Genomic DNA, 19668 nt, shown 5'->3' with positions numbered 1-19668 from the left:
TGCATCCATGACTTCTTCAATTTGAGCAATATCAAATTCGACAGTTTTCATATTTGGTGACCAGGACATCGCATTTTACAAAAATAATGTTTAAAGATGTTAAGTGATGGAGTGTTTTGGAGCTATGCGGAAAAATTAAAAACATGCTTTGTAATTTTTCAATTGTAACTCGTGGTCATAGGAGATTAATTCCTGCGGACCTATCCTTAAATACTTTTGCTCGTTCCCTTGCACTCGTTAGTCTTTGCACTACAATTTCTTGTCTATCCAAAATTTCTTTAATTTTATTGCAAAACTTTAAAATCAGTCATTCTAAATAAAGGAAGCATAAAAATTGTCATAATATAGTACAAACCTGTGTTTTGATAAAAGGGTTTTACACTGTTAATAAAGAATTTCGGAGTGTATATTCTGCCGGTACCGGCAGGTTAAGGAAGAATATTAATCTGCCGGCAGTAAATTTCCCGCCAAATCGCGTACATTAACATCATTCAGGCATTATCGTCATGCATGGCGGATGCGGTTGATGTAAGTCTCCCTTTCGGAAAGGGAGACTTACATCAACTTACATATTTACTGGAAAGACTTTAAACTCGCCGAATCAATTACCCCGCGTTATTACCCGCCCCCTGGTGGCCATTCTGTACGAAACGCGAAAAGTCAAAAAAAAAGTAATGAATTTTGATCGGTAAGTACTGTCGTAAAAAAGAATGACTATAAACCGTTATTAACATTTAGTAAAAGATATTTAGACTGAGCCTGTGGAAGATAGGACAGTTGGTAGCTTATTTAAATTTGTGATGACTTTACCACCGATGGTAAAAACGCCTGAAACTACCAAAAAGAGAAAGATACAAATAGCAGAAGGGAGAGAAAATCGTGACATCAGGAAAATGTGCAACTCTGGAAAGAAAAAAAAGACACCAAAAGTTATTGTAATTGATAAATGATTAAAGAAACATTTGTTTTAATAGCACAGATTGGAATATTTGCTTTTTTAACAAAGTTTACAATACAAAAGTCAATAACTCTTTTGTCATTACATTCTTAAAATAATGTTACCATATTCTGTTAGGAAAAAGGAGATGAAAAAGCAATCGAGGAAGGTATATAGCCGGCATTATAATTTTTACCACTTGACTCGTGTTTTCCGCTATTACTGCCGGCAGACTAATGTTTTTCTTTATTCTGCCGGTAGTTGGTTACTGCTGGCAGAATTAATAGTTAGCAATATGTTGTGTTTATCGTAAATTAGTCCCTCGTAGTCATATAATGTTCTAGTTATTTTTGTAAAATTATGTGTAGTTTATTAAAATAATTAAAGGCTTGGATTAGTACCACAATAAAAAATGATTAATGCCCCCTTTATTCTACCGGTAATTAGTGCCGGCAGAATAAATACTCCCACCTATTCTGCCGGTACCGGCAGAATATCCACGTCCAAAGAATTTTGCGCAACTTTCATGGTAGTTTTTGCCAACATACACAAGACAATGGGCAGGTAACTTGCGTCTCTATATAAAACAAACAGATGTTAGTAGAAAGATTAAAACCTGTAATAGCAGCTGAAAAGGACAATAGGAAGCCAGTTTCTTTGTTATAAAAGATCTCATTCATTTGTACGATAGCATCTTCTATAACTATCTTTTAATTACTCACTTTACAAATTGCTATCCAAATTATAGTTTTGCCGCAAAGAGAAGAATTTTTAACTTATGATTAATACACGGTTTTCCATATAAAATGAGAGGAGAACTAAGAACAATTCTCGTTCTAAATGTTTGACCAATGAAATCCTTACATGTGCTTATGAAAAAGAGGGAATTTGAACCTTTATTCACTAAGCAACCTGGTGCTTACACAAACTACGCATTTCAATACATTGTCATAAAATAGATTTACCTGGATTGTTTCTTTTTTTTGCTACCTCTTGCGTCTGGAGTTAGTATTTTGAATTACCTTCCCTGTGCGCATGTGTTGTAAACTTTACTACTGGGCTGGTTTCTATGCCCTTGTTTTTACTTGCGCACGTGTTAATGTAGTCAAAATGCATCGTGGAATACTATGGCAGCTCTCAGCCAAGCGACAAATCAATTTTAAAATTTTAAAATAAAAACATTTTTAAAAACAGAAAAAAAGGTAAAGTATAATAAATTGAAATAAAAAAAATGAAAAAATAAAAAAAATGAATTATAAGTAAAATGAATTAATGAATTTTTTTAAAATAATAACAACAAAAATTATTGAAAGTAAATGAATTGAAATTAAAAAAATAAAAGAAAAAATGAATTAAAACTAAAATGAGTTAAAAACGCAATTAAACAGAGTTTTTTTTGTGTGCCAGTTCTCAGCCACCATACTGTAAGCTAGCTAGCTATATTTGTGTAGCTATATACTTAGTTACATGAGTTACGAGAATTGCAGGTTATGTGCTACTTTGATTAGCAAGCTAACCCTACTGGTTGCACAAATCTTAGTTGGCAATAATGAACAATAAAATTTCTCGCATTTTTTTGGAAATATTTCCAGGACAAAAAATTGCGATGTAATTTCCCTTAAAAATCATTGCAAAAGTTTTGTCAAAAGTATTTGGGGAACCTTTACAATTTTTAATAAGCTATTTAGGTTACATATTGCGCAGTTTGTTTACAACGTGTTGCCTAAAACAACTAGCTAGATGCTATAGCTAGCTAGCTATATAGCTAGCTTAGCTAAAAGATGTTACCCTGAAACTGGCTTTACTGGCCACCAATCTAATTATGGTTATATCCATAGCTATATAAATAGCTATGTTTATTTTAGCCATTCTACTTGGCGTCTTATAAAAGGTGATTAGGAAAGGCACTGACTGACGAACAGAGGAGAAGACTGCTCCTAACCAGCATCTGGCTAGCTACAAAATGTCTCGCACAAAAAGGTAAACAACTACCATAGTTTGCAACTACGTACAGGTCAGTTTATTGTACATATATGGAAAGGTTAGTTGTAGTTACGGACTGGAATATACCTGCATGTAGGCTATACCATGTGTTTCGAAAAACAAAATGGCAGCTGTATGTGGTGAATTATGTAGCTGCAGAAACTTGAGACATTTTCAACAAACAGGATCCATAGCAAGGTAAGCTTTAACGAGCCTAAATTTAGACAAATTTCCTCTAAAGATAATTTTCATTAGCATAGCTATCTAGCTTTCTTTTGTAAATTGGAAGCATTTGCAAAGTTTTTATTTTTACTTTTAAAAGAGTTTGCGTGAACATTTTGGAACTATGTAGCTACTGCTTCTTATTCCATGCCGTATCATGTCTACCATAAAAAAAGAGCAGCACTTTCTATAAGTCATATATATATGAATTTCACAGCAGTGCAACTAAAAAATCAGTTTTTTTAGTTAGGGTTAGGGTTTAAAGGTTATGACACCACTTTCTGCGTGACATAGTTGATTTAATTTTATTAGGAGAACAATGAGCATGCACCCACTTTTGTGTAGGTAAAAAAGCAGGAATCACGCAGCGTAAAATGGTTCTAATTCTTCTTAATAAATTTCACTATTTTCTTTTTTGGATGGATTTCTTTAATTATTGTGGGTCTGTTGTTTATATTTTCTGCCAACAGAAATGCTAAATAATAATAATATTAATAATAAATATTTAAAGTGGCTAGCCCAGAAAATCACAAAAACCTATAGTTAGTGGATTGTTTCCACTGGGGGCCACTAGAACAAAAAAGAAACATTAATTGCTATGGTTCTGAAGCAACAACACGAAAGCAAACAACAACAATGACAGATAATGTTAGAAGTATATTTCTCTTGTTTCATGTCATAACTACACTTGAGTTTGGGGAAAGGGGGGGGGGAATTCAGGTTTGGTATCAGGGGGGCCCAAACCAGATGCGTGTGTTTCCATCCTTACCCTTAGTAAGACGTATCTCGTGGAAACGTCTGCGTACCTCGTGGAAACGCTAACTCAGCAACTCGCTTGGAAATTGCCTATATCTGAGCGACTCACTTGGAAATCGCCTACACCTCAGCAACTGCTTGGAAATTGCCTACCTCTCCGCGACTCACTTGGAAATCGCCTACACCTCAGCAACTCGCTTGGAAATTGCCTATATCTCCGCGACTCACTTGGAAATCGCCTACACCTCAGCAACTCGCTTGGAAATTGCCTACTACCTGCTATGGCGTATCTCGTGGAAACGCACCTCATTTGTTAGGGAAACAAACGCATCTTCATCCCATTTGGCTGACGAAGAAAGCCCGACATCCCCACCAGCGCGGGTCAACAGTGCTTCTACCTCTGGACAAAAAACTTGGCAATCGCAAGTAGCCAAATTTGGATCACCAAGAAAACCTTGAGGCAAGAGCACTGGTGTAAGCGAGCGCGCGTCTTTGATGCCAATTGATCCCTCCATCTTGCGTTGTAGATCGTTGCGTGTTGTAGTTCGTAGTATCGTTGCGTGTTATAGTTCGTTGTAGAAGACCCTCTGGGGCTACATCAATTGGTATCGTATGCACTCGTCATGTGTCGGATGATGGTCCGGTTATCGAGTTAACATAAGGGTTGTGGTTGATTGTAGAATTAGTTAATATGGTGACAGTTGTGGACATTGATGCCAGTACATGAAGTGATTGATGTACATAAAAGAAAAAGAAAAAATATATAATAACAGGGTGGGTGGGTGTTCAAACCAAACTATTAGCAAAATGTGATGATGGAAACTAGTTGACTTTAGCTGCTCCCAATTTATAGGTAGGCAAGGCAATCTTAGGGGCCTGGATCTACAACAGTATTGGTTAGTTACCTTGAGGGCCCCTAGTGTTCATGCCTTGTGACCACCCTTTTCACTAGTCTACCATTCTAGATTTGAAATAACATTGAGTTTCTAAAGTATATCCTTCAATGATGCTAGTAGCCATCTTTGTTGACACTTGAATACTGAATGCAATCAAAGCCAAGCCTCTCAACAAGGTATAAGTACTTACTTCAGGAACCGCAATTAACATGTGGTGAACTGTTGGTCCACCACCATAAAAATGATAAACCTTAGACTGCCTCAGCTCAATCAAACATAGTAACATTTATAATCTGTGAAAATTGAAAAGAAAAAGAATAAAAAATAAAAATTAAAAAGTTAAAAAGTGATCTCCATTAGAATTTGCCAAATACATTAGAGATGGAAGTCTTAAACGAAAGCAGACTTCCATCACAGGTCACTTGGTCTGGAAGATTATTCCACACTTTTGCAGCTCTAAATGGGAAGGCTTTTTTGCCAAATTCCGTGTTGACCAAGGGAAGTGTGAACCTGTTTTTTGAAGCTCCTCTTGTTTGATGATTATGACAGTTTTTTGTCAAAAGGAATTTTGAGCGCATGTAATCAGGAGCAATGTGATTCATGGCTTTGAAAACTAATATGGCATCGTTTTTGATGAGTAAATTATTCATTGAATATTCCCTCTCTTTCCCAAGAAAGGTACGGACACATTTTAATCGTTTTTCTAGTTTTCCCAATCTACCTTAGGTGGCACAAGCCCATGCCGAGGAGCAGTAGTTAAAATATGGCATGACAAGTGCATTAATTAAAAGGTTTTTTGTGTGAGGTGTTAAACAGGATGCAATGGTTCTAATTTTAGAATATTTAATTAGTATTTTTCTATTTATGTCATTAATGTGCTTTTCCCATTGCATTTTTTGATCAAATGTTACCCCAAGATATTTAACTTTTTCGCTCCTCTTCAAAGGAATACCCATATAGTTGATAGTTTTGTTCTCAACTTTTTTTAACTGGCTGTGGTTGCCGAAAAAGATTGTTTCAGTTTTGTCCGTATTAATAGTCATTTTGTTATTATTCAGCCAGAGGTCGACTTGCGAAAGTTCTAACTCGACCTGGGAGACAAGGGTATCCAAGTTTTTATGAGACGAAATAATTATTGTATCATCTGCATATAGATGGTGGTAGTTTGAGTTGATGACAGATTTTAAGTCATCAATATACAAAAGAAAGAGCAGGGGCCCCAACACAGATCCCTGCGGCACCCCAAAAGCGTCTTCATGAAGCAGATCTGATCCTGTGTTGTTTACAAGAGTCAGCTGCATTTGGCCCGTTAAGTAGGACTCGAACCAGTCAAAGGCAGCATCTCTGATGCCAAAACACCATAGTTTTTTTAACAAAATTTTATGATCAACAGTGTCAAAAGCTTTTTTAAGGTCAATGAGCACAGCACAAACAAAGTTATGTTGGTCGAGCTCAGTAAGAATAAAATCAGAGACATCGACTACTGCAGTTTCTGTGGAAAAGAGTTTTCGAAATCCGGACTGTCTGTCATTCAGGAAGTTGTGCTCAGAAATAAAATGAGACATTTGCTCATGCACTAACTTTTCAAAAATTTTCATAGGAATTGGCAAAATGGAGATAGGCCGATAATAAGTAGGATCTGTTTTATTGCCACTTTTAAAAATAGGCGAGACCCTTTTAGTCTTCCAACATTTAGGTACATAACCAGTAAATAAAGATTTGTTGAAAAGACTTGATAAATAAATACTTAAAACTGACGAACCTGCTTTTAGCAGTCATGAACCAACTCCGTCCAAGCCTGTAGCTTTATTAAGTTTTAGTGAACTAATTATTTTTTCGACACTTTTGGTCTCAATACGAGCCCACCGAAAATCGTGTCCGCTAACAGGTGGATTAACATTAGTAGTGTCAGAAGAAAATTTAGAGGCTAGTTTGGCACCAACACTGACAAAAAATGAATTGAATGTGTTGGAAATTTCTTTTGGGTTAGAAGTTTCTGTACCATCGTTTTGGACTACTCGTTTTATCGAGGTAGTATTGCCTGACTTATCAGGAACCAGTTTTTTTAGGGTTTTCCAAAGTTGTTTTGGCCGTTTTTGAAAGTCCTGCAAAACGTCATTATAGTACTCGTTTTTAAGTCGATTTTTGAGACCTATTACCTGGTTCCTTTTTTGTTTGAAAGCTTCCCAGTCTATGATTGATTTTGTTTTTGATGCTTTCCGTTTCAAGAAGTCTCTTTCTTTGATGGCTATTATTAATTCATCAGTGACCCATGCCTCAACACGGCCAGAAAATCTATGTGTTTTGAAAGGGGCATGTTTGTCAGCCACTGTTTTAACATTTTTATTCAGTTTCTCACATGCTTCATCAAGGTCATCATAATTATTAAAATATGACCAGTCTAAATTCCTGAGGTCCTTCAGAAAAGCCTCTTCACTGAAGTTCTTGTAGCTACGAACCTTGCATGTTTTAGGTTCAAATTTTGGCCTTTTGAATTTTCTGATCACATAAACTAAATTGTGATCACTGATGCCTAAATCCATGACACCAGTTTTAGAAATACAAGAACTGTTAGAAAGTATCAAGTCTATAAGAGTGCTACTATTTTCAGTAACACGAGTTGGCTCCGTAATATGTTGTTTTAGGAAAAGAGTGGAGCATAATTCCTTTATTTTGGAGGAAAGAGCATATTTTGAAAGCATGTTACAGTTAAAATCTCCCAAGATAAAAACTTCTTTTTCTTTTGGGAGCTTGTTAAAACACTGTTTGAAATGAGTACACAGGTTTTCCGTACTCTGCAAATCACTACCTCCAGGTGGCCTGTAAACCCCACACACGTAAATAGGTTTAGTTTTTTTCAGGCACACTTTCACCCATAGTGATTCAACATTTTCGAAGTAAAGGTGTTTCAAAAGGTGGCTATCCAAGTTTTCATTAACAAAAATTAGAACACCCCCACCTCATCTATTCCGATCATTCCTATAACAGCTTGCGCATATGCAAAATAACTGCAAACTTTTTAATTTTTGTAAACATTGGCAAGTCATCTATAGCTAGGCTTGTTCTGCCCAGGTTATGTACGGCAGCTTGTCCTGTTTATAAGCAGGGCAGAAAATATATATTCGGGGCAACATAATCAGCTTATGTACGCCACTTATATTATTTGGCACTCGTGTACCACAGTTAAAAATATAATCGGGTCAGGCTGATGACAAAGTTGTTATTGTTCTCAAAATGAATTGTGTTGTAAATACAGTTTGGGATTCGCAAGTTTAATAACTTTTAACCAAACTTAATTGCTGCAAAACAAATAATTTACAGATAAAGATAAAAATACTTGCATGCTCAAAAACATGTTTTTAAAGTTATGCAGCAAGAATTTTTCCTATGTTTTTTTTAAGTTACACAGTAAGAATTAGTCTTGTGCTGTTTTGAAAGCTATACAGAATACACTTGTGTTGTTTTGAAAGTTATACAGCAGGTTATACTAGACAGTGCTTAAAATAACGGCCGGTCAACAGTCACTGACCGCCGAATTTTGTTAATTGACCGTCAGGATCACGTTACGAGCGGTCAGACTGACCGGCGATCAATTCCTTGCTTCGCAAAAAAAATTATTTATCTACTATTAAGAATAGATTATAATCTAAATATCTTGCTTCACATTTATTTACCATTGATTCATACACATTTTTTCATATAGACAATGGAGCAGCGTTTTCAATCACGCACCAAAAACACTTTAGTCACTTCAATAATGTGCACCTGGAATGTCTGTAATGTTTGTATAAAGTAATTATTTACTATACTAAAAATCAAAGAAAAAAATGACTTAAAGTTTGGAATTTGAATGAAAAACATGCGCGTTTAAAAATGAATTATTTTTAGAAATTGAATACGCTGCATTGCGTAATAACACCTGTTGTTCTTTTTGAATGTTACTGGCTTTTTCTGTTTCGCCGGTGGCATGCTTCGAAAATGCTTGTCACAGGCACAGCTTAACATAAAGCAAAACGGTACAGAAGAATTAAGTGTTAGAGTCTTTGCAGAACATCTCTTCTCACAAAACCGAGGGCAGGGCTAACTTATTGCCTACTGTGTCGTGTGGGAGACAGAACTTCTGGACTTCTTTTTAATATGATATACATTTTTTTCGATTATTATTACTAAACATATTTGATTTCTCTTTCCCCTTTTAAAACGATTTTTTAAACTTTATTCAACATGTTTTTTCTTTCGTATTACATACAGCTGTATTAAGGTACAGGACACCTAACCTCTCCCATGTTCTGGTTATATTTAACTTGCAGGGGTGCGCACTCTTCTCGCAGTATTCTCTGTGACGACGAAGGTCGGACTGACTTGTGGCATGGTTCCAAATGGTCTTCCGTCTTTCGTTCGAGTCTCAGTGTAATGCACCAGCCGAGCATAAGAGTGTCAGCATGAAGGAAAGGGGCCGACTTTAATGTTCTCTATACCTTATGTTCTTTATAAAAACACCAACCGTTTTTGATTGTTGCATTCATTCAAATTTCACAACAAAATAACACCAGCAATTCTTTTGCTGACGCAACTGCGGTATCTTCGTGTTTTACACCGGCAGTGCCGAATGCGACACTAACATGTGCAACCTAGTTCCCAGGCAACTTTTTGAGTTGTATTTCATTAGGGAGGCATAAGAATAATTTAAAACATCAAAGTGGAATAAATATCAAATTTCGTGATTAAAACCGTTTCCCAAGGAATCACATATATTTTTGACCGCCGAAAAATTCAATTTGACCGGTCATTTTGGATCTCTGACGGTCAGTATGACCGGCAGTGCTCAAATATTTATTTTAAGTGCTGCTAGAGTTGTTTTGAAATTTATACAGCAAGTTATTCTTCTCCCACTTAAAATAAATAATGAAAAAAACAAAAGTTATTTTAATAAAAAAGTTTAGTGTTCTTTTAATGTTTTTTGTGCAGTCTTATATCAAATTTAAGTGCAAAATCTTGTTACGGACTATAGCTTAGTTAACAGTATTTAAAGTCTTTCACGGCATTACTATTATATTTATTTAAAACTCATAACGGAGGAGGGTGTTACAACAAACGTGTACCTTGTTTTTATTATTGTTCCTTAATGGTATCGACTAAAAGTCTTGCAGTATTAGAATTCAGCAAGCGTAATTTTGAACAATTATAATAATTAATAACGAAGGAGGGTGTTACGACGATAATAATCTTTTTTTCCCGAGATGAGATAAGAAAATGATTGTTTGTATTTCTTTTTTTCTTTAAACTTTTTTTTCTGATATTTTTTTGTTTTCATGAAAATTAGTGTCGGCCAGGCCCGTGAAACAACTAATTGAGTTGGAGTCGTCTAAACAAGAAAGAAGCTTACCACGACTAAAATAGTTTTGATTTAAAAAAACCAAAAAACAATTATTTATATTTAATGGCGTTATTCTCTCATAACACTAATTAAGTGATTATTATAATGTTTAAAGATGTATATATCATGACGATTGCAATGTGGATCGCGAAAATCATGATGCATCTTAAAAGTCAACCCCAATATGGATTGCAACTTTCCACTGCTAAAAAGTTTTATTATTGTGATAGCACCGCAAGTTGTGCGCGACACACATGAGACGCGGTCCATGATGTTAGGTGGCCTGATTCCAGTACTGACCATAATGACCATCCCCAGAATTTAATTGCGAAAAATAAAAATGATATCACCCATCCGCAAAATCTAATTTCCGTGAAATTTAGTTACTTCAAAATATATGGTTAAATGTACTCACAAGAGGAGTTTAGACTAAGAATTATGTTGTGACTTTTTTTTGCTATGCCTAGTTTTCAATAGTGTTTTATCCTGCTGAGAAAAATCATGTCGAGACTTTTTTCTTTCACCATGCCTAGTCAATGTTTCATTCAGAAAAGTTCGAAGAAAATGCCAATCACAGCCTGCCTGGCCAGCCATTATATTAGCGTTCATATTCCGGTCACCACAATCACTATCAGGGCAAAAAAACATAATCAGGCCATGCGTACATAAACCGTCTGTCCAGTTTATAAACAGGCCATTTTTGCATTCTGGGCAGAACAGGCTAGCTATAGCTATATAGCTACTTATTGTGGATAATGAAGGTACATTTTCATTCCAAAAGCAGTCTATGTCAGGAATATCTCAGTTCATGTGCTGCAATTTTGTGGTTCAATTTAAATCTGCTATGACAAACAATTTATTGCAAGTGTAATTTTTTTGTATGTGCAATTTTTACAGGTTGTTTTTATCAAAATTCTTTTTCAAGCAAAGTTTAAAATTGAGAAAGAACAAGAAAGAAATAAGCACAGAAAGTGATTATACTACTACACTACTACTACTGGTATTCCTGTAGTCTAGAATTTAGATCCCTAGTTAACTTTAAATGTAATATATGAAAAAAGAATCGCGGCAGAATATGTATGTCATAACATCCTTCATATTTGGAGTGGCGCTGCAAAGTTTTTATTGCAGGGTTCGGGATTTTATAAGGGTGCTGATTTCTAACACATTAAAACAAGCAATCAATGACATGCCAAAAAACATTTAGGTGCCCTGTTTTTTTGATTTACAGTCACAAGATTATAAAATCATGGGTCATATGGGTTTAGCCTGGAAGAAGATAATGGTTTGGCTGAGAGTGATTTCAGATGGGAAGAAAACATGGCGAAAGGTGTACACAAAACGAAAGTGAAACTCCTTTTGTAAAAAATAAAAAATAAATGAAATGAAATGAAGAAATCAGGTGTATATTCAGTGAAAGTGAAATGTGCTCAATGGCCGAGAAGGTTGAATTCACTGTAGCAAAATTTCTCAAAGCAGCTGTTTCAGAAAAATTTAAATTTGTTTTTGCAGCTACCTAACTAGCTTTTTTTTAGGTACCAGGTGAAAAAAGAATTTTAAGGTGGCAATAACTGTTTCTAACTGTCCTTAGGCGATTCCAATTTAATTAGTTGCTCTACGGGTGAAGTTGATAGTACTTACGGTCGGTCAGTTGGCAAAATAAATGCGCTGTTTCAAAAGTTATGCAGCTTCTCCTACTTAAAATAATACTACTAAAATAATAATACTTCTTCTACTTAGAATAATAAAACAAACAATTTTAGTGTTCTTTTAGTGTTTTTTGCGCAGTTTTATAGGAAAATCTAAATTTAAGTGCAAATTCTTTTTCGGACTATGGTTGTTTAGTTGAGAATATTTAAAGTCTTTCGCAGCGTTAAAATCATTTTTTTTAAATTCATAACGGAGGAGGGTCTTACAACAAGCGTATTCTATCTTGTTTTAATTATTTTTCCTAAATGGTATCGACCGAACTCTTGCTGTCTTTCAGTTTAGCTAGCGTAATTTTAAACATATTAATCATAACGATGGAGGGTGTTACGGCAATAATCTGTGTTGTTTTTCACTTGTATATTATAACTATTTTTGCGAAAGCTAATTTTTGTTATAAATCACATAATAATTTAAACTTCTGTTTAACCACGTAAGTATTTTTGTGATTACAAAATTAGCGCACTATGCATTTTAGTTTTATCGCTACAAATTACCATGAACAAAGAATAAACTTCCAGTGGCCTTACCAATGGTCCTGTGGTCTGTGGTCCTAAAGCAACGTTATTGATTTACCTTGTTTACTATAATTGTAGATAGACATTCAACCAACAAAGATAACATCATTAATATCTTCTATGCTCATTATATTTTCACGAGATGGGATGAGAAAATGTTGTTTTTTTCATGTTTTTTTCTTTAAAACTTTTTTGCTTGATATTTTTTTTTTGTTTTCATGAAAGTTAGGGTCGGTCGGAGCCGTACAACAACTAATTAAATTGGAGTCACCTTATAGTTCCCTTTAACTAATTGGTTTATGGATACAAATGTTTTTTACTATATCTTTCATTATAAATATGACCTTAACACAGCTCTGACTGTTTACAGCCTCATGATTTTCATTTTGCTTCTGTTTTAAATGAACTGTTGGTTAATCACAGTTCATTTAATTAAAATAGTGTGTGTAGTTAATTACAGTTTAGTTCCTTTAACATTTAATGACTATTTTATTATAGCTAGTCATACATAAAAGATTTCAGCTACTCACTGTGAGAAGCATGTCATAAGGTGTAGGACACATTAAATTGAACTCATCGAAAGAGTAGTAAGCAAACATGCATATTCGTTTGTATCCATAAAAATCTGTGACTTACTTCACAACTTCAGAATTAAAATTGTCAGGGAGTAAAGCACAATTTATTAACTCATTCAAAGAAATAATGACATTAAAGAATTTTTGAAATTCACTAACAAATTTCACAACAGGTTTCACTAAAATAAATATGTAATTTAAATAAATCAAATTTTACTTTAGACTTTCAAGATCAATATTTTCTTCAAAAAATGTTTCGTTGCAAGCAAAAGAAGCAAACACAGGTACTTTTTTATATCAACTTAAAGTATTCACATTTTTCTTTTATCAGCAACTCCTTTTTTATTTTAACCACAGTTGATAGGGGAAATTTTGTTCTCAGCCTCAAAGTTACCAGTGTTGCTAAATTTCAGCTTGACATATTTTTAATGTTATTAATATTTGGAATAAGAACTATTTTATAGGTTGTGTGTTCAATTATGCAAAACTTTGGTTGCATAACTTTCCAATTTTTCAGCCTGGTTTGTTTAAGAGCAGCACTAAGCGGTTTTGACAACCATCTGAATCTTAGTCCACTTAAAATCTTAGTATGTATTTAGAAGCTGAAAGAACACAGACATATGTTTATGGAAGAAAGAAAAGGTATGCATTTAACAGATATAGACTTGACACTCACAAACTAATCATAACAAAACAAGGACTACTTTATCTGGCTTCCCTTAGTAGGAATATCTCTTAAAACCAACACAAGCACAGTCTTGTAAAACAAATGGCGCAAGAGATGTTGTCACAACAAATGTTACAAAGATAGCATAGTTGGACATGTACCAAAGGATATGTATAAAGTATAAATCGGCTCTTTGTATTTTTAGGGACAGGTTAACAGTCTTAAAAGCACTTTCTTCTACTGTTGGACAGGTAACTATAATACTTAAATCAAAGACTTTAAATGTCCTAAAATATTCAAGTGAGAATATATTTTATATGCTGTTTTGATATTAAAATATCCTTAAATTTCACAAAATACTATTTTTGATTTTTTATGTTTAAATTTTTGATCTGATAAAAAAGTGTTCAAACATATCCCTAACAAAAATAACTTTCTTTATTATCAAAAAGTATTATATTGACATTAATTGTAAGTAAAAGTAACAATAAAAACTAGAGAAAAATCATCCTGTGATTCTGTCATTCTTTTAAAAATTAAAAAATCTTTACATTGTTGTGCAATTGTGTGATCTTTTAAAATAAGTCTGAATTAAGGCGTGAGTATACAAAAAAGGTGTGATATTTTAAAATGTTTTTAATTCACCATTTTGATATATTAATGTATATGTTTTAGAAAGCCTATATGATTATCTATATAATGGTATAAAAATTATTAAGAAAAAATAAATTTGAAGGTTTAATAGACACATAAAAAATGGCCCCTCTCCTACAAATGCGATCTCTTTACAAAGCTACTAATTTCTCAAGTTTGCTGTTTGATTTTTTGTGATCACAAGACATTGATCTAAAAACACTTTTTAATTTTTTCTTAATGTTTTTTACTTTTGGAGTTATTTAGTATTAAAAAATTTTAACCTCTAATTGTCAGAAAACTCATCATAACTCGCGTTCTACTTATTCTCAAGAAATAAAAAAAGCGTTTTTAGATCGAACATTTCTCTCCACGCTAAGCGTGCTCTCCACCCCACATCCTTTATAGTTTTATAAAAGAGATTTAAAACGTAAGTGATACTCTCTTAAAAATTTAACACAGTAAAAAAGAGCTTTCGAATTTCTTACAGAAATCTTATACTTCTGCATAATAATTGATCACTATGGTAACGACTATTTGTTAACAGGTTTTTTTCACATCTTTTGTTAATGCTTCAGGTGTTCGCTTTTACACAGTTGAGTATGGGTAAAACAAAAACTAACTCTAGAAACAAAAATCTTTTCGACTAGTGCCAGCTTGGCGATCGGCAGCAGAAACCGTTTGCTTTAATCTTCTTTTAGCTGGCGAGTCAAATATTTGTGTTTTGGGTTTTCTTCATTTTTTTGATGACATAAAAGCTTTATGACGATAGGACATTTTTTATTCGCCGTTAACTTATAAACTGGTTTTGCCATGTTTTTCACAGTAAATTATATTCAACTTCTGAAGACAAAAAAGAAAAAAAAAATCCTTATGGGAAATGGAGAAAAACTTCAAAAGAATCTTTTAAGTACATATCATTTTCCTCTTTGAGTCCGCTATCATTTACAACCTTAAACATAATTGAGTAGTAAAACTTAATACCCAAGATGATTACGTGTGAACAAATATTTTTATCGCATAACAAAAAAGTAATTTATGAAAAAAAAATTTGGGGGGGGGGGATAATAAGCTATCTTGAATACATTTTTTTTTAAATATTTTTGCACACTTTAAAGCCCAGATCTTTTTCTATCTAATGGCTGAAAAACATTTTTTTAAAAAAAAAACATTTTTTTCGTATACTCACGCCTTAACATAAACGATATGACAGTGCACTTACTCAAATAATTTTTTTGGCAAGATTTGTTACTCTATTAACACTCAGTTGATTTTTAAATTTGGTTTAATCATTATTGTTCCATTTTTAACAGTAATTTGACACAATGAACTAAAGAAGTATTTAAAATTACCAATCAAAGTTTTATTTTTTTCACCTACTCTATGCCATTTTTAATTCAGAAATAAATAATCCCATTTTAGCAATCGTCAAGAATTCAGTATAATAATATCAGCACAATTTCCAAAACAAGATTAATAGAATGCATCATATTTTCTTGTTATTTTTTTAAAGTGTGAAAGTTTTGTAACCGTTTATTTCTTTAAGCTATTCTGAGGCATATCTCATATCTCTAAATACAGGGAAGACATTTTAAACCCTATCAAATAAATAATCTCTTATAGGTTCCAAATAAACCAGATTATCGCTTTTTTGATGATGTCATACTTAATCCACGTTCGCTTATGAAACAGGTTTGTACTGACTTTTTTAAAAGGCAATTTGAATTTGTTGATGATATCAATTAAATTTTCTACCCAATTTTCTCTTGCATAGCATAGGTTAACCTGTAGGTGAGATAAACATTTTACAATAGTCTTTATTCAAGTACCTATGCATTATTAAATCATTGATTTTTTTGCATATACAATTTCTGTAATTACTTTTGTTGTTTATAGTTTTTTGAGATCTCCTTCTTTTACATAGTACTAACTTTTACATAGTGCCAAAAGATGAAAGCAAATAGTAGAAGTCTGTCTGTGTGTGAAATACTCAAAATGTGCCTTGATCCCACTTTATCTCAAAATTTGATCTAGAACAAACCTTTTTGCAAGTTGAGATATAGTGATCCCATTGCAGGCGCACATGATACAGAAGATCTCCCTCCATCTTACACAAACACTTATTTATTGTTCTTTTTTATGCTAATTTTTTTTTCTAGAGAGAACTGCTGCTTGCAATGGAGTCTGGAACGAAAGCAGCTGAATATGTATTAAAAAAGTATCCTGATTTATTTCCAATGCGACAGCCAGTGCCGGTTTGTTATATAAAACTCTACAGGCTGTTAAATCCGACCTTAGCTATCCCGAATCCATTTGGATTTTTGCAATGACAACTTCGTGAATCCAGCGAATCTAGTTGGATTCTCGTGATTCTTACCTCTCGCGAATCCAATTTAAAATCTCATAAATTCAATATGCGAATCCAATTTTTATAGTTTCTTTCTCTAGTATTATTATGATATGAAACACAGGCCGAAATTCACCCTCGAGAAATGTGCCATTTTGATATTTTGTGCTTTGAGATTAAAGGGAAAGTACCGAACCCATGTGGGGGAACTATACCTTACGAAAATACCCTTTAAATACGGGTTCCTGGGAGAGACATTCATTTCATTCATTCATTCTCGGCTTAACGTCCGTTTTCCATGCTAGCATGGGTTTGACGGGGTATATTAATGACCCTCTTCCAATCTGATCTAGACTGTGTTAGATCTAAACTTAACTTCTTCTGTATTAAGTCTGTCCTTATAACCTCCTGCCAAGTCTTTCTCGGTCTGCCTCTGGGCCTTGCCCCAGGAACTATCAAGTCTCTACACTTTCTTACCCAATTAATTCTTTAATTCTACGGATACTTAGCCTGCTTCTTACACATCCACCTAACCATTCTCATATCATTCCTATCTAAATGGTCAAGATCTTCCTGCTTCACTGCCCATGTCCCACTACCGTACAACATAACACTTCTTACACAGGCCTCACACAACCTACCTTTTAACTCAATTGACAAGACTCTGCTAGTCAACAAAGGAAGTAACTCTCTGAAGTTTTTCCAAGCAGAACCTATCCTGCAAGTAACACTTCTTCCAACACCCCCTTCTCTGCCCAACATATCACCTAAGTAACAGAAGTTCTCAGCTATCTCTAATGAGCCACTGTTGTACATCATTGAAGCTGGAAATACTTCATTCTCTATAATCTCACCTTTGCAACGCTTACATACAAACTGAATGTCAGCTCTTAACCTACCACCAATACTACTGCACTTCTTACCCAATGCTTGCAAGTCTGACAAAAAATTGAGTTACTACCAACCCCTTTTCTGCAAACTCCACAAGACCACTTTACAACTACAAGGTCACACTTGGCTGCAATGCTACTAATCATGACTTTAGACTTTGCTGTGTTCACCCTTAGCCCTTTCTCTTCTAGTCCTTTCTTCCACTTCTCAAACTTTTCAACTAATTCTTCCATCGACTCTGCTATGAGAACCAAATCATCTGCATACAATAACTCCCATGGACAACCTGTTCTGAACTCCATCGACAGCGCTTCTAAGACTAGAACAAACAACAAAGGACTAAGTACAAAACCCTGATGTACACCAACATTTACACTAAATTCATCACTAAGTGAATTGTTAGTCCTGACACGACTTCTAGCATTGCTGTACATGGACTGTACCATCGTAACTACCCACTCATCCACACCTAATTTTCTCATAGCCCACCAAATAACTTTATGTGGCACTCTATCAAAAGCTTTCTCTAAATCTGCAAAGGCAAAATAGAGATTCTTTCTCTTTCCTAAATACTTTTCCTGAAGCTGTCTGAGTGAAAATATTGCATCTGTAGTGCCACGCCCTGGAACAAAACCAAATTGCATCTTATCTATATCAATTCTTTCTTAAGTAACTTATCAATCACTCTTTTAATAACTTTCATTACTTGATCAACCAACTTCAAACTTATATATAATTACCTCTTTCTAATATATCTCCCTTGCCCTTGAAACTATTCACTATTACACTCGACTGCCACTCACTCGGAATAGCACCATCCTTTATAATCTGATTAGCAAGACTTGTAATAAGCTCAACTCCAATATATCCAGATGCTTTTACCATTTACCATCTACCTGATACTCCTCCAGCCTTGATAATCTTCAATTTGCTAATAGCCTCCACTACCCATTCGGTCTTGATCTGCATAGCTGGCCCTTCTACAACATCATCATCAGACAAATTATCCTCATCCCAATCAAACTCAGTGTGAAGCAACCTCTGATAATAATTCTTCCAAGCTACCCTTTATCCTCCTCTGTGATAGCCAAGATACCTTCATCATTACTATACACTTCTCACCTACAACATCTTGATTAGTCTTCTTCATTTGCTTTGCTATCTTGAACACATCATTGCGCTGGTCTTCCCTTCTTAACACATCTTTCTCTCTGCTCTTGGTTTTGCCTTATGCACTGCTGTACATGCTTGACGCTTAGCTTCTAAGTAAATATTTTTTCTACTACCTGACTTCCACTCTTTCCAAAGTTTCCTCTTTTCCTTTATACACTGGTCAACCTCATTATTCCACCATCAGGTCTGTCTATGTCTAGCTGGTCCTTTCGTCCACCCACAGGTATCATCAAAAGCTTCTAGAAGACAATTCTTCAAAGTAGTCCAAGTACTTTCAACATTGTCACTATCACACTGACCATTGTGGGCTAACTGCTGAACTTTTGCACTAAATTGTCTTGCTGCAATCTCTTCCTTCGGCTTCCAGACTTTACAACGGGGCCTGTACATTCTCTTAGCTTCTTTAACACTCTTCAAGATAATATCACAAACCAGCAACCTATACTGGGAAACACACTCTTCCCCTGATATAACTTTCACGTCCTTCACCACTTTCTTGTCTGACTTTCTAATCAGGAAGTAATATATCTGTGTCTTACAGCCACCTGACTCATATGTTATCAACCTACTCTGTCTCTTACTGAATGATGTGTTGCAAACCACCATGTCCGTTGCCATTCCAAACTCAAGCAATCTCTCCCCTTCCTTATTTCTGCTCCCAAATCCATAGCCTCAATGCACACCTCTATAACCTTCAGATGACTTCCCAGCATGACCATTAAAGTCGCCGCCCACCAGTGTCTCCAAACTTTGATGTGACTGCTATCAACTCATCATAAAACTTATCCTTATCTTCCTCACTGAGTCCACACTGTGGATCATAAACTGACAGAAAAGTGACAATCCTATTGCCTATCAAAAACACTATAATACAACTATTAACACGCATAACATCTATTACTTTTCTACCCACTTCTCTGCAACGAATATACCAACTCCTCCATATCCATCACTATTACCAATCCAAAAAAGCTTAAAAAAAGCTA

The 19668-nt window shown here is 34.6% G+C and overlaps 1 protein-coding gene across 3 annotated transcripts in view; it reads left to right on the top strand.

The window, feature by feature from the left end:
* Positions 1–2800: 2800 nt before the first annotated feature.
* LOC130662391 (protein PTCD3 homolog, mitochondrial-like) overlaps positions 2801–19668 on the top strand; it is a 30580-nt gene continuing 13712 nt past the window's right edge. For 2 of the 3 annotated variants that reach the window (XM_057461253.1, XM_057461251.1), the window contains exons 1-6: positions 2988–3118; positions 13194–13255; positions 13571–13613; positions 13844–13889; positions 15895–15963; positions 16431–16526. In XM_057461253.1, the coding sequence (XP_057317236.1) occupies positions 3045–3118; positions 13194–13255; positions 13571–13613; positions 13844–13889; positions 15895–15963; positions 16431–16526 (390 nt within the window). In that variant the 5' untranslated portion in view covers positions 2988–3044. Of the gene's footprint in view, positions 2918–2987; positions 3119–13193; positions 13256–13570; positions 13614–13843; positions 13890–15894; positions 15964–16430; positions 16527–19668 lie in introns of those variants that run through there. The other variant, XM_057461252.1, reaches the window with a different exon arrangement.

This window comes from Hydractinia symbiolongicarpus, chromosome 10 (assembly GCF_029227915.1).
Source record: "Hydractinia symbiolongicarpus strain clone_291-10 chromosome 10, HSymV2.1, whole genome shotgun sequence".
Taxonomy (NCBI): domain Eukaryota; kingdom Metazoa; phylum Cnidaria; class Hydrozoa; order Anthoathecata; family Hydractiniidae; genus Hydractinia; species Hydractinia symbiolongicarpus.
The sequence above is the reverse complement of the archived record's forward strand: the minus strand, read 5'-3'. Positions and strand labels throughout refer to the sequence as shown.